We start from the raw sequence: 14,214 nt of genomic DNA, 5'->3' as shown, positions 1-14,214 counted from the left end.
GCAACATTGGAAAATGAGAACACTCCTTGAACACATCTCCTTGTCCACGTAATTTAAAATGAAAATCAGGAGAACGTTTAAGCTGAAAAGCTAAATATGACTGTAAACAACATCAATTGAACATTGAAATAGCCCAATGTACGTTGTACGCTGCCCAAAATTGGGTGGGGGAATCTTTAAAAACTTTAAACGGAGAATATTTAAGTCCGCTTTACTATAAATAACCTATTCCACAACCGGACATACCGTGTAATGTTATAACGATTAAACCAATCAGAATCGAACAGCTTTTGGACATTACTCCTGACCTTGATGTAACGTCTCAGCGTCTCTATCTCATCCCAACTTACACATTTTACGGACCTGAACATGTTAGGCTAATGAATAACATTCAAACTGTATGCCATTTGCTAATGTCGTGGGTGTAGCTTGGACAGCTTATTTATTGATTTCGATTTTTGGAATAAGTAAGATCAGCGCCCGCTTCACAGATAACGTCTACAAATCGAACGTTATCTAATTATTTCTCAAGATGTTCGATATTGAATTTCAAAGGATGAAGAAATAGGCTACCTAACAAAATAACGTTACGTGCTTTGTCAGATCTTTTTAAAGAAGATCTTTTCCTCCCTCTTATGATTCATTCTGGAACTGCTATGCTGGCTACATCGGCTTTTTGAATAACACGCCAGCAAATTATGCATAGAAACCTCTCGAACAACCACAAACAGTTTTTTTTGTTTGTTTTTTTTGGATCCCGAATTAGGCTAAATAAGAAATTAACCTTGTGCACTGAACTATCATGCTTATCACGTTATTCACATGTAACGTATTACCCTTAATTAGACGCATGGTATCCTTGGCATATCATATTGGGATATAACAACAACAAATGAGAACATTAATATCCCGGAAATAGGTAGCTGGAAAGAAGGTCACTTCCGTTGTGTTCCGTCTCCTTAGAAACAGCCATGGCTTCTGCTCCGATTAGTGGCAAGGGCAGTCGATGCTAGCTTGCATTTCAAGTTTTCCTCCCAGTCCAGCCGTGCATTTCGTCTAAATTAATTAGCATATATGAATTAATTGCAACAATAGTACGCATTTATATACATGTTTTTGGAAAGACAAATACTATTCAAGGTTTATTGAAAATATAGCTATACATTTAGCTAATTCATTTCAGGTAGGTTGCTAGCAAACAAACGAGGCATTTCTAGCTAGCTATTGATACACAAACTAACTACACTAATTGTGTTGCTAACGGTTAATACGGTGTTGGCTATATTAGCTATAGAGTGTCTTCGTCTGCATTGTATTGCTAGCTGACTACGTAAAATGTATATGCTTTCAGTAATTATGAACTAGCTACTTCTCTAGTCAATATAATGGCACTGCCAGCTAGCTACTTCATAACGCAGAAACTCAACTGAGATAGCCTAGATCATTTAACTAATCTGAATTGGATGAAATGGAATGTTACCTGGGTAATTTAGCTGGCTGCCGAGGTTGCTTACGAGCTATCCAGGTATTGACTGTACGAGTTACTTGATTTTTACAGAGATGGAAGAAGACATTTTGAGCACAACACTTGCATATAAAAAAAGCCCCAAGACATCAAAGAGAACATCCTTCCAGGTACACAAGAAGAAGCCAGTTAATTGTAGCCATTTGGTTTTTGAATACCACATGTCTGATATTCCAACTATTTTTGAATTATTATTTTTTAGCTAAAATAGCTCATTAAAGACAACAGCAGAAATGTTTTACTGTTTGAATTAAATAACCCCGACGCTGTTGTGACTTTCTGTAATTTCTGCAGGATATTCACATTCACATATTATTATTATAAGAATAAGACAATAGACAAAAGGCAAATACTTGTGTGTATGTGTATATACTTGTGTATTACCTGTACATATGCGTATATGTTTCTTAGGATGAACTTCAAGCTGCTATTGCAGCCAGAGCATATAAGACTGAGGCTGAAGAGAGCTACTCATACGCGGATGACTTTGATGATGATGGCAAGTAATTTGATGAAATCATGTGTGAATAAATTTGAAAGCTGTTTCTCTTAATCAACCTATTTCTGTTTGCGAGTTGATAACTGCAAACTTGTATTCATACCTTTTTCATACTTTGTCCAGATTTTTAAAATATGCTTCAAAATTAACATGACATTCCTCGCATCATTTTTCACCCCACAGATTCATTGGAACAGCTTCTCAGTCTGCGGAAAAAGAAGATGGACATGTTTAAAGCCGGAAAAAAGAAAGCGGTAGAATTTAATATGTCCGACAAGGATGAGAAAACCACGAAAGCGAAACGGGTGTCCTTCCTGAAGAGTGCGAGGAAGAGCTCCCCCACACCTAGCGGCTACTCAGGCCTGGGGAACGTGGAGAGGGACGAAATGGAGACCGGGGAGAATGGCAGCAGGAGTGGCTCCTCCCACTCCTCTCGCTCCGACAGGTCGGGGCCGAAGTCAGTGCAGTTTCGCCTGGAGCAGGACACCCCAAACAGCAGCCGGTCTGCGTCTCCCCAGCCTGGGTCCTCCGAGAGGCAGGAGGTACTGACCAGCACAGAGCAGAACTGGGGAGAGATGGGTAGAGAGAGGCTGGGATCGGAGACCGGCGGCACGGTGAAGGAAACAGCGATTGACAGACGCAAGCAGGAGGAAATGCCCGTTGTGGAGGACGAGAAGGGACAGATGGACACGCCTGTCCCTAAACCCCGGGAACGAAATGTCAGGAAGTCCCCGCGCTCAGGTTATAGCTCATGATGGCTTCTCGTTTTTACTGTCACTGTGCTCATCTGAGATCTTATTATTCATATCTAGGGGAGACTCATTGTGGTTGAGTCTTCGTTGGCTTGACTTTTTTTATAATGGAAATAAGTTAGTTGCAGTCTTGCCAATCAAAGTAATGGTCTTGGGCATAGTAATGCCAGGGTGCATTATGTGGTACACAGCGACCTCTTGTGGTGAACATATAACAAATCTCCCTGTCTTAGATTAAAGAGGAGAGGACTAAACTCAGTTTCAGTCTTTCACTCGTGTTGCAGTTTATTCTGGTTGAAGGACAATTTACATTACTCTTCATAATGCATAAATCCCTTTATAGTCAGATGCATAGCAATTCAAATTAAGTTAATGGGCTGAACTGAAAGGCTCAGCTCATTCTGCTCTGCACAGCAGCGGGAAAAGCGGCCTCCTCTCCCTCGTCCCACACAGGCAGTCCCTTCAGGGAGGAGCGGCCCAAGCCGAGGCCCCGGCAGCGGGCCCCCAAGGAGGGGAGCAACACCGAGGAGGAGAGCAGACCCCCCACCTCCTCCGTTTCCATCCCCCTGTCCTCGGCCGACAGGGCAAGCAGCGCCTCCTCGGCTGGGGAAGTGGAGGCCTTCAGAGGCCACAGCCCTCAGGTTAGCCTCTTTAGCCACAGAACGCAAGGGACGGAAGCACAGGAACTGTCGACGAGAAGTGTAACGTTCTCTCAGTAAATGTTGCTTTTACTTTACTGCTTTGTGTCTTAGTTGACATAAATTATCATGAAGAAAACTATTTATTTGTCTGGTTGAATATGGGACTTTCATGTTTTCTCGCAGAAAGAGCCCGCGCTCTTTCGGTTTCCTGAATTGATAGCAGCGGTTGTAGCAGTTAGCACAGCTGGTGAATATGACTGGGCTTTCAATATTCGGAGGCTAGTGGGGCAGTACTTAAGATGCTACTGGCCCTCTTCACTGTTTGTCTGTGTTCCAGAGGACAGAGGAGTCAGTATCCCGGTTCAGTCAGTATTCCTCATCAGCAGGACAGCTGTCAGACTCTTTCAGCAGATCTGCAGACGCATTGGATGGTGAGGGATAAATATAAAATGTAAAATCTTAAGGCTTTGAACATAAGTACATTTATCTAGGTTCTTTTTAGAATTCAGCCTAAAGTTAAGCCGGTATTTTCTGGTTCTTTTCAGGTTTGCCAGAGCATGACAAGCAAGTCAGCAAGGATGAATATGGTGCCATATCCTTTGAGGCTTACCAGGTTAGAAAAACAGACATTTGCCATTGTCAGATATTGCCAGTGCACAGCACTTGAATGTACAGTTGCTATCACAATCTTGGACAATTGGTATTGCTAAAATGTGTTTTGGGAGTTGAGCAATTTTATCAGCTAAATTAAAGAGTTCCATCTAGTGCAATAAATGGCAGTGATTCTCTGATTGTTCTGTTCAGACAATGATCAGAAACGTCAGCATCTTGATACCATTGAATATCTTTGTTTGCTGTATTTAAAAGGTATTCCCATTGCAGAAGTGTCTCCAAAGGATCTGGCATTTCAAACAATTGAAATTAATTAACACAAGTTGAGCATCAAGGATTCAGGAACATTCATTAGTGCTCTGGGGTACACTGCAGTCAGTATAAAACATTGGACTGGATATAGGGTCTGATAACATGGGTGTTTGTGGTTCTCCCAGGAGGACAATGAAAATGACTTGAACAGTGGTAACAGCGGACATGTGACAGAAAAATTACACGATAGCAGGTGAGTGCCTCCTTTTTAGGCGCTTTCAGCGTGTGTGTATATATATATATATATATATATATGTGTGTGTGTTTTTCTTCCTCAGCTGGTAAGTAAACAGGTTGCACCACAAGGATACCATATTGTCATATCAATGTCAGAACATTGAGCCTCATTCACAACCCTTTCTTAAATTCTTCTTACTTTTGTTCTTAATAAAAGCTCCTACGGAAAGCCAACGTGGGATTCATGAGACATGCACAGATGTTCGATTTTCTGTGTATCAGAGGACAATTGGCTGTTGTGTTGATTTGGATGTGCGTACCCGTTCATGGTGTTTGCATCAAAACCCCAGCAATCCCATAAAAGGCATGCTGACTTCAGGGTTGTGATCAAACCTCCATCTCCGCAAACCTAAATATGCGCTTTCTCCCCTCTCCCCATGGCTTGGCCAAGTAATCCAAGAGTAGCAAATCCACCAAATCCAGTCTTAGTACCTGTTTAGGTTATTAACGTAAAACAAAAACTAGGTATGAAAAAGCATTGTTGTTAACAGAAATAAAAATCTTGTTTTTGATTAAACAAAAACTAAACTAAAACTAGCAAAACCACGCTTAAAGGTACAATAGGTAATTTCGGACTCCTAACAGTCAAGAGAGGAATTGTAGCAACAAACACGCTCAAACCACAACACTGTCTATCCAACCCCTTCTCTGTGAACGCACTGACGTTGAAACGCCATTGGCTATGGCTATTAGAACCAATTTTCCTCCAATGAGCTTGAATTATTGTACAGCTATACAATGTTTTGGTACAGAGTGCCGGCCCGTCAACTGCATATTTTGAAACCTGAATTTAAGGACTATAAACAAAATATATATAAAAATAATTCAAAATTTAAATCTAAATAACAAAATAAATACTACTGAAACATTTGACTTTACTTAGAGAGGTCCGTTAATGTTGTTAAAACCAATAAGTGTAATCTATTACACTTTATTACTACAAACTATTTATAGAATAGTTGTAGTAATAACTTTTTTTAACATGACCTCTGTAAATATGTAAATTGACTTAATAATAAACGCTTTATTAGAAACATCTTCTTTGTATGCCTTCACTCCTGTTTCCAAAACAGATTTTTGATTATACCAAAGAAAAAAAGATCAAATTAATGCCAACATTTCCATGGAAACGTAGTAAGCATAATTAACGCTCCAATTGGATTGCACACATGATTTGTGAATCAACATGACACTGTGGTTGTGTTTTCTAATCCTTTACCAATAATGATCTGCCCAACAGAGCAGCATCATTTTTCTATGGACTTTTCATGGTGTGTCAGTTAAGTGTGTAACATTTCCCAAATGAATAAGACATTGTCTGATTGTGCATTGAGTGATACTGGGTGTCCACCCTGTGGTGTTTAAGCTCTCCAGGCCAGAGTAAGAAGAGGCCTAAAAGTGCCCAGGAACCGGCCGCCCAATCTCGATACCTGGGGTCTCTGAAGGTTTTGGACACCTTTGCATCCCAGATGAAATCTGAGCCTGATATGGCAGACTCTGTCCGGGCCACTGTCTACCAGGTATGAGTATACGTCTCACACACTTTGCTTTATTATCAAGTATTAGTCTGCTGCATACATTTTAGCATTCCTTATTATTTTATGTTTGGATTTGGCAGATGCTCTTATTCAGAGCAACAAACGTAAAAACACTTTTTACACTTTTTTGCTTATTAATCGTAATGCTTGGTGAAACATACTACCTGTCATCAGTGTATCTGTGTCATAATGAAAAATGTATTTCTCGTTCACTTTGATTTTATGCTTCAAAACAATTCACAGGAATGGTGTAAAGGCAAAGGGAAAGTAATAAAGGAAACGATTAAAGTCAAAAAGCTGGAGGAACAGTTAAAAGAAGAGAAGAAGCAACAGGTGGGGAAATCCTTACAGATTTCAGTCGGTCTGGAAACCTGTAAACCTTTTATTACATAGCAGGTACATGACAAATTTTGAGAGTGACATCTAACACTGTTTCAAGTCCAGTTGTGAACCAATATCTTTCCATTTTACAACTTCCATTTCCCTATGTCTCTATTTCTCTGGGGTTATAAAGGACTCCAGTAGAGGGAGCAGTCTCTCCATTCTTGCCTACAGTGCTGCAGTCGCTCTGCTGTGGAAAAGGCGTGTGAAAGTGTATGAAATCTTCATTTCTTTTTTCAGGGATGTGTGGGATTGCATGACTGCACTGCAGTTAATGTTTCACAGGGCCTCTCTTTAACTCTCAGGCATTAATGACTGTGTAGAATATTGACAGTGAGTAACGGTGGGCACGGTGTCACATATGCAGAGGTCCAGGACAGATCACCGATGGGGGTTGGAGGCGGTGGCTTAGCGTGTTGAATTGCTATGGTTTCCCGGGGGGGAATGGCAGGTTCATCTTGTGTGCTGGATATATGGGGATGTGGAAGTACTATGCTTCTGCAGCTGCAGTCATTTGGACAATGACAGTTGTGCTGAGGATTTTAATGCTGCCAACTTTTTGCTCTAGAATATAATAAGGTCGATTTGCTATCTGACATATGCCGTTATTTTAATCATTTATTATCTGTCGTAAGGCTCCATTTGTGCTGTAGTTAATATGGAGCCAGTTTATCAAAGAGTGGATTCGTGGGTCATGAAAGATCAGCCAAGTTGGTAATCATTTAAACTAAGTCTGAGGATCCACAGATTGCGACCATATGATTGAATCCATCTATTATAGTTTCATTATAAGAAAGTCTGATCCTTCTTAATGAAAACCTTATTAATATCCCCAAATGACCAGCTTCGCTGAAATGTATTGATATTATTTGAGAACCACGTGCATGCTAATTTTAGCCTGCCATCAATAAAAAATATTAAAGGTAGGCAGCCTGCTCTGCTTCCGTACCTTTCAATCTGGGTAATACTGGGTAAAGCAAGAGACTCCGTCTCTTAATGAAATCTTCTTTTGGCTTGAATCAGCACTCCAGTACATCTTCAGGTACGTGCTTTGTCTTCGGTGTTTTCTGTTCTCCATTTGAAGCCAGATCCTGCCCTTCCTTACAGGAGGAAGCTTCCAGAAAGGTGGACGCCAAAGCGTCCTTCGCCGCTTGGAATGAGAAGAAAGCAGAAGTGATAAAAGCAAAGCAAAAAGAGAAGCAGGAAATGTTGAAAAAACAACAACAGGAAATGGATGAAAAGGTGGAGAAGAAAGAAATGGCCAAGAAGGCAGGTTTTGAATATTTACTTCACTGTGTGTGGACTCCTGTTTGACTTGGTAAAAAAAAGAAAAAAAGAAAGTGCTTTTCATAAGTGCTGAACTTGCCTTATTGGAGCCCATTTTTATTTCAAATTTGAGAAGGCTTGGTTGTGTCAGAGAAGAATTGTGGGTGTTTGTGGGCTACTGTCTCGTTTCACGCCGACCACCCGCAACATGCAACTTTTCTCAGTTTTTCGACAATATTTATTCTTTTTCCTGTATTTGCCCATATTTTGTAGGCAGGGGAATGATAACAATTGGGGCAGTCATAACAAATACAGAATTATGCAATTAGCATTTATGAAAATAAATAATAATAAATAAATCTATTAGTGGGTAACTATAAAGCTGATTTCAATTCTGAGCAGTTTTAGAAGCAGCCTACAGAATCAGAATCTTATTTTTTTCTGTATGAATCAAGTATTTGAATACAATAATATACATCACTCATTCTCCAACAGTGTCCACCCAGTTCATACGTACACTGCATTACCCAGAATTCTGCTCTCATCTCTGGCTCCAGCCTCCATCAGATTACATATTTCCCACATCCTCAGCCCTTGGTTTTGGTGCCCACTGGATCCTAGTCCCACTGAATTGTATATATTTCGACCTTGTTGAAGTAGCAGGTAGAGTGTACTTGATTGATGCGCTGATGTCTGCTTGTGCTCTTCAGGTCTTTGAGAAATGGAAATCAGGGCAGGATGAGTATTTGAAAGTGAAATACAGAAAAGAGAAACGGGCAGAACAGCAGATGAAGCACAAGAAGGAGGAGGAGGAAGAGGAACGAAAGAAAGACTGCATGACCACCATGTCAAAATGGTACGTATGCCCCTGATAATATCTGGAGCCTCATCATGATGGTGCAGAAAGACCATGAAATAACTGAAATATACTGAAATTGATGAGATTATATTATTGATAATGCAATGGTTTAAGTCTGGAAAGTCTGTTACAGACAACAGGAAGCTTTCAGTTGTTGGCTGTCAGTGATGCGTTACTGCTTTAATGTTTGTAACGCTCATTTAGTTTTGTTTTCTTACTTGGTAATTACCCTTGCCAGTCATTTAATACTCTACATGTTGTCTTCACACAGAAAATGTCCAGTGTTAATTCAACTCTAACAGAGTACATTCTGTTAATGGTCTCATAAACTCTGTAAAAGCATATTTTATCCTGCATAACAAAAGACTATAAACTGTTAGTAGGTGCAATGGACATAGTTCCTAAAGGATGTACTGTAGAGTATATTTACACAGAGTGTACATCATTTATGAGAGACTGTTTTAAAATGATTCAGGAGTCAAGAAAAGAAGAAGGATATCCTTGCAGAAGAAAGGAGGAAACGCAGGGAAGAAAAGATAAAAGAAGAGGAGGATAAATATATGAAGGAAGAAAAGGGTAAAATGGCATTAGAGATGTATGAAAAATGGCTGGTAAGTACACAGCGGGTGATTCCATCCTCCCATTCTGTGGTTTGTCCGAAAGGGAAAGACAACACATGGTGAACATGAGTTCCTATTAAAATAATGTTTCCTCTGCCATTGCACTAACCAATTTAGCAGTGAATGAGTGCTTGTTTTGCCCAGTTACACTGTAGGGAAGTATGACAGATGGCCTCAATGACTGCAACCTGTGGCAGCACCTCTTGTCTTTGCAGACACAAAACTGAACCACAAAACTAAGAATGTTTTTGTTGTAGGCCATCTAGCTACCTTGAATTGCCTATATGTAGGGGAGAACGGGGCATATTGTCACACTTTTCACTCTTTCTATACATTTCTTTGGTGCACTACATCAGAACGGATTAAATTACATACCAAATGAAAGTGTCGCAGGCACATATTTTGTTGTCATTAAATCCTCATATCTTATTTCAGTGCAGAGTTCTAGACAGTTAAGTAGATGGTGTGCACTTGTGACAGCTTGCCCCATCAGTGAGGGTAGAACACAACCAAGTCATTGAGAATGTTAATTTGACTAATCTTACTCAAAGTCAGAGTCACAGTCACAGTTCTGGCACACATTGGCTTCGCCAACACAAATCCGGCTAAAAGCCTGTCTTTTGTAGTCCAGGGATGTCTGCTCCTCTAAACTAACTAATCCCAACAGTTTTGGTCATTTTTGAAAAAACTTTTGAGTAAATGATCTGTTTGACTTAATTGTCCTTCTGGCTATTCTTAACCAAAATATTTGTTGGTCTGGAAGACATACACCAAGTGGTGTGTTGTAGTAATATTGTGTTTTTAAACCCCAATTTCCACTTGTAAGTGGCTTTTGGCTGCCTGCCCTTTTTTTAAGAGCCAATATCTCTTGAATGACCAACAAGGCTAACGTTCTCTTTTGAATATATAAAGAACATTTACATCAAGTGGTCACCCCACACATCTCTGGTTGATCCGTACACGGATTTCACATGGGCATGTGCATTCAAAAATTTAATTAACTTAAATAACTTGGTAATCATTTTTATGCAGTAGCCAATCTCAAAATAGCTTCTTTATTTGTAGTTGACCTAAACCTTAAACCAGCTTATTGTTAAAAAACAATAGACCATTTGACATTAGTACTGCCTTTTATCAATCTGTTGTCCTTGTTAGTCTGTTGTTAGTTGTTAGCTGTTGTTAGTTTGTGCTTTAAAACGTTTGCTTGCGGTCCTGAAAACGAATGGGAGAGATCTGGGAGCCGGACAACATTTACATTTACATTTTAGTCATTTGGCAGACGCTTTTAATCCAAAGCGACTTACAAGTGCATAGGTTCTACCATAAGTCAGAGCATCACATCCAGAAACTAGCAAAATACACAGGAAATGCTGTACTTGTCATCAGAAGTGCATTTTTTTTTTTTTTTTTTTTTTTTTTGGGGGGGGGGGGGGGGGGTTAGACAAGGATAGGGATATCAGAAAGGAGGGGCAGGGGAAATCAGAAGGGAGGACTAAGGTAGAGTTTGAAAAGGTGGGTTTTGAGTCTGCGTCGAAATAGGGGGAGGGATTCTGCTGTTCTGACAGTGGTAGGCAAGTCATTCCACCACTGAGGAACCAGAACGGAAAACAGGCGTGAACGTGCAGCTCGACCGCCAGGTGCACGTAGAGAGGGAACCGTAAGGCGACCAGAGCTGGCAGACCGGAGTGGTCTAGCTGGGGAGTAGGGAGTGATCAGGGATTGTATGTAAGGTGGGGCAGTCCCCTTAGCAGCCTGAAATGCCAACACTAGGGCATTGAAACGGATGCGTGCGGCAATAGGAAGCCAGTGGAGGCCAATGAGAAGCGGAGTGACATGAGCCGACCTGGGCTGACTGGTGATCAGGCGGGCTGCAGCATTCTGGACCAGCTGGAGGGGCTTGATGGCACATGCTGGGAGGCTAGGAGGGAGTTGCAGTAATCCAGGCGGGAAATGACGAGCGCCTGGACTAGGAGCTGGGTGGCTTTCTCAGTCAGGAGATGACGGATACGGCGTATATTATACAGAAAGAACCTGCAGGTTCTGGCAGTGGAGGATACTTGTGGAGCCAGGGTGAGGCAGTTATCAAGAGTCACCCCAAGATTCTTTGCCGTACGGGAGGAGGAAACTACAAAGTCCAAAGTCAACGAGAGGTCGATTGACGGAGAGGACTTAGCAGGGATGTAGAGAAGCTCAGTTTTGGCAAGGTTGAGCTTCAGGTGATGGGAAGTCATCCACGCAGAGATATCAGCCAAGCAGGCAGAGATCCGTGTGGTGATTTGGGTGTCGGGGGGGAAGGAAATGAAGAGTTGGGTGTCATCAGCGTAGGAATGATAAGAAAAGCCGTGGGAAGAGATAACGGAACCAAGAGACATGGTGTATAGCGAGAAGAGGAGAGGCCCAAGAACCCGAGCCCTGCGGGACTCCAGTTCGTAGGGGGTGAGGGTTCAGAGACTGCGCCCCTCCAAGTCACCTGGTAGGAGCGACCAGAGAGGTAGGAGGAAAACCAAGCGAGTGCAGAACCTGTGACACCCATCCCAGACAGCGATGAGAGCAGAATCTCATGGTTGACTGTATCGAAGGCGGCTGACAGGTCGAGGAAGATGAGGACAGAGGAGAGGGATTTTGCTTTAGCAGAGTGGAGTGCCTCAGTGACCGCGAGCAGGGCGGTTTCAGTGGAGTGGCCACTCTTGAAGCCAGACTGGTTGGGGTCATGGAGATTGTTCTGGAGAAGATAAGTGGACAGTTGGGAGCAGACCGCCCGTTCCAGAGTTTTAGCGAGAAAGGGAAGAAGAGAGACAGGCCGGTAGTTGTTCAGGGCAGAGGGGTCAAGAGTAGGTTTTTTGAGCAGGGGAGTGACTCTGGCCCTCTTCAGGGAAGAGGGCATGGTGCCGGAAGAGAGGGAGGTGTTGATTAGAGAGGAGAGAAAAGGGAGAATGTCATCAGATATAGATTGTAGGAGGGAAGAGGGGAAGGGGTCAAGAGGACAGGTGGTTGGGCGGTGGGAAGTAAGGAGTGGGAGGAATGCCAATGCTGTTAACAGTCAGACACTCAGTCAGGCTGATGTTGGTAGTATTCATTCACCCTATGCAAATATAATGCGGCAAGCTCCACAAAAGTAAAATATCCCTACAAGGTGAATCTTTGAAAAATCATTTCCATCACCACCTGTGCTTTAAATTAATTTGTACGGGATTAGGCAGGAAAAGCTGGCTGTGCAGGTGAGTTGCTTGGAAGGCAGTATGATTGGGAACCAGCTGTGGCTGTAGATGAAATTGTCCCCTGGAGGGAGTGGAATTTGAGACCATTTCAGCCTGCATTCACTGCTGCACCCCACAGATATAATGGTACAGGTATCCTGGTAATGAATATTGTGCACCACTGTACGGTTTGAAATGTTCCAAATATAGGCTGGCCTGCTAACTTCCCAACTGGATTGAACTAGTATTATTTTGAAAACAAGAAGTTATTTTATAGTAATGCTCATTCACCATGTGTTAACTTTTCTTTAAAGATGCAATACGGATTTAATTTGACAGCATCGGCCACGCAATTTGAGCATTGCCCAAATATTTCCATTGGTACCTGACAATTTTCACGAGATTAAATGTACAGAACAGACCATATACTTTTCATATGTGTTTTTTCATATTTGGTGATTGTCGCACGCAAACAAATAAAACGCTTTGGCATTATTCTATGCAGACAACTGTATTGCATCCTTAATTTTCAATAGCAAATTTAATTGTTTTTTCCATTCTGCACTCATTTTGTTAAGCCATTTTAAATAATTACCAAACTCAGCCTTATGTTTCTTAAATTTGTGAGACAAACCACAAAGAGGGTTGATTGAATAAGCCAATGGCCGGTCCTCTTCACACGGCTAGAATACTGCTAGCAGAGTCTTCCTAGATGTGTCACCTGCCTGATCAGAATGGTCTATATGTTGCTGTTGAAACCTGATAAAAATTCATTTCAGTTGTATTTGAGGAGCTCAAAGGTCTGTTCTGGTTTATGCGATGTGAGATTAGTTCCAGGTCAGAAGTCATCCTCCTTTTTTCCACAGAAAAGGAAGGAGCGGCAAGAGAGGAGAGATCGGGGTCAAAGAAAGATACGCGCTATTCTCCAAGACGAACCCCCTCCTCCATGGAGCCCCCCGAACAAAACCGTACCGTTTGGAAGATAATCATAACTGCTTATTTTCTCTACTCAATCGCGTCTGTATTTTTATATGTTTTCTCCCTCACAAGAAGAACTTAATTTTACACTGGATCACACAAATTAGACTCAAATGTATTGTTTTTTTAAATCTGGAGTGCTGTAAATGGCTGTTTTGCAAAAATATAAATTTTTAATTGTTTACTTTTCATCATTGTTGTTTTTTTTCTACAATGCATACTCTCTGTAAAATATCAGCACATCCCACTCCACAGCCAGACATTTAAGCCACTGACACCTTTAATTATGCTCTTAATTTGTGTCAAAAGACATAATTTGTTAGCCTACATTGGCTCAGGTGGTAAGAGCAGTTGTCTGGCAAGTCGGAGGGTTGCCGGGTCGATCCCCTGCCCGGGCTGTGTCGATGTGTCCCTGAGCAAGACATCTAACTTTTAATTGCTCCTGACGAGCTGGTTGGTGCTTTGCATGGCAGCCAGTCGTCATTGGCGTGTGAATGGGTGAATGAGAGGCATCAATTGTACAGTGCTATGGATAAAGGCGCTATATAAATGCCACCCATTTACCATATTAGGAGCTGTTGTGCCTGATTGTACAATGAAGTCCATTGAAGGTCTTTTAATTAGCCTGTGCCTTTTAACAATTTATTTTTAAGCAAAATTACCTAGAGGCAACCAATCTAGACCTTGATCATTTCACAAAATAACATTTTATACAAATTTGTGTGGCTGTCCCCCCTGCAATTTCCGTTGTTTCCCTGCTTCTGGGCAAATTAGCATGGTTGAAGTTCTAATAGCGT

The 14,214-nt window shown here is 41.6% G+C and overlaps 1 protein-coding gene across 2 annotated transcripts; it reads left to right on the top strand.

Annotated features, from left to right (window-relative positions):
* The first annotated feature begins 986 nt into the window (after positions 1-986).
* On the top strand, positions 987-13,606 carry map9 (microtubule-associated protein 9). Of its 2 annotated transcripts, XM_061246583.1 has the most exons (14): positions 987-1,183; positions 1,559-1,635; positions 1,937-2,024; positions 2,208-2,765; positions 3,230-3,417; positions 3,755-3,848; positions 3,963-4,030; positions 4,467-4,534; positions 5,945-6,098; positions 6,360-6,449; positions 7,605-7,766; positions 8,474-8,619; positions 9,098-9,233; positions 13,306-13,606. In XM_061246583.1, exons 2-14 carry the CDS (start codon positions 1,561-1,563, stop codon positions 13,423-13,425), a joined length of 1,947 nt encoding a protein of 648 aa, XP_061102567.1. In that variant the 5' UTR covers positions 987-1,183; positions 1,559-1,560; the 3' UTR covers positions 13,426-13,606. The 2 variants fall into 2 exon arrangements, with proteins under 2 accessions (XP_061102567.1, XP_061102566.1); XM_061246582.1 differs by lacking the exon at positions 987-1,183 and having other exon boundaries at positions 1,213-1,635.
* Positions 13,607-14,214: the final 608 nt, after the last annotated feature.

This window comes from Conger conger, chromosome 6 (genome assembly GCF_963514075.1).
Source record: "Conger conger chromosome 6, fConCon1.1, whole genome shotgun sequence".
NCBI lineage: Eukaryota > Metazoa > Chordata > Actinopteri > Anguilliformes > Congridae > Conger > Conger conger.
The sequence above is the reverse complement of the archived record's forward strand: the minus strand, read 5'-3'. Positions and strand labels throughout refer to the sequence as shown.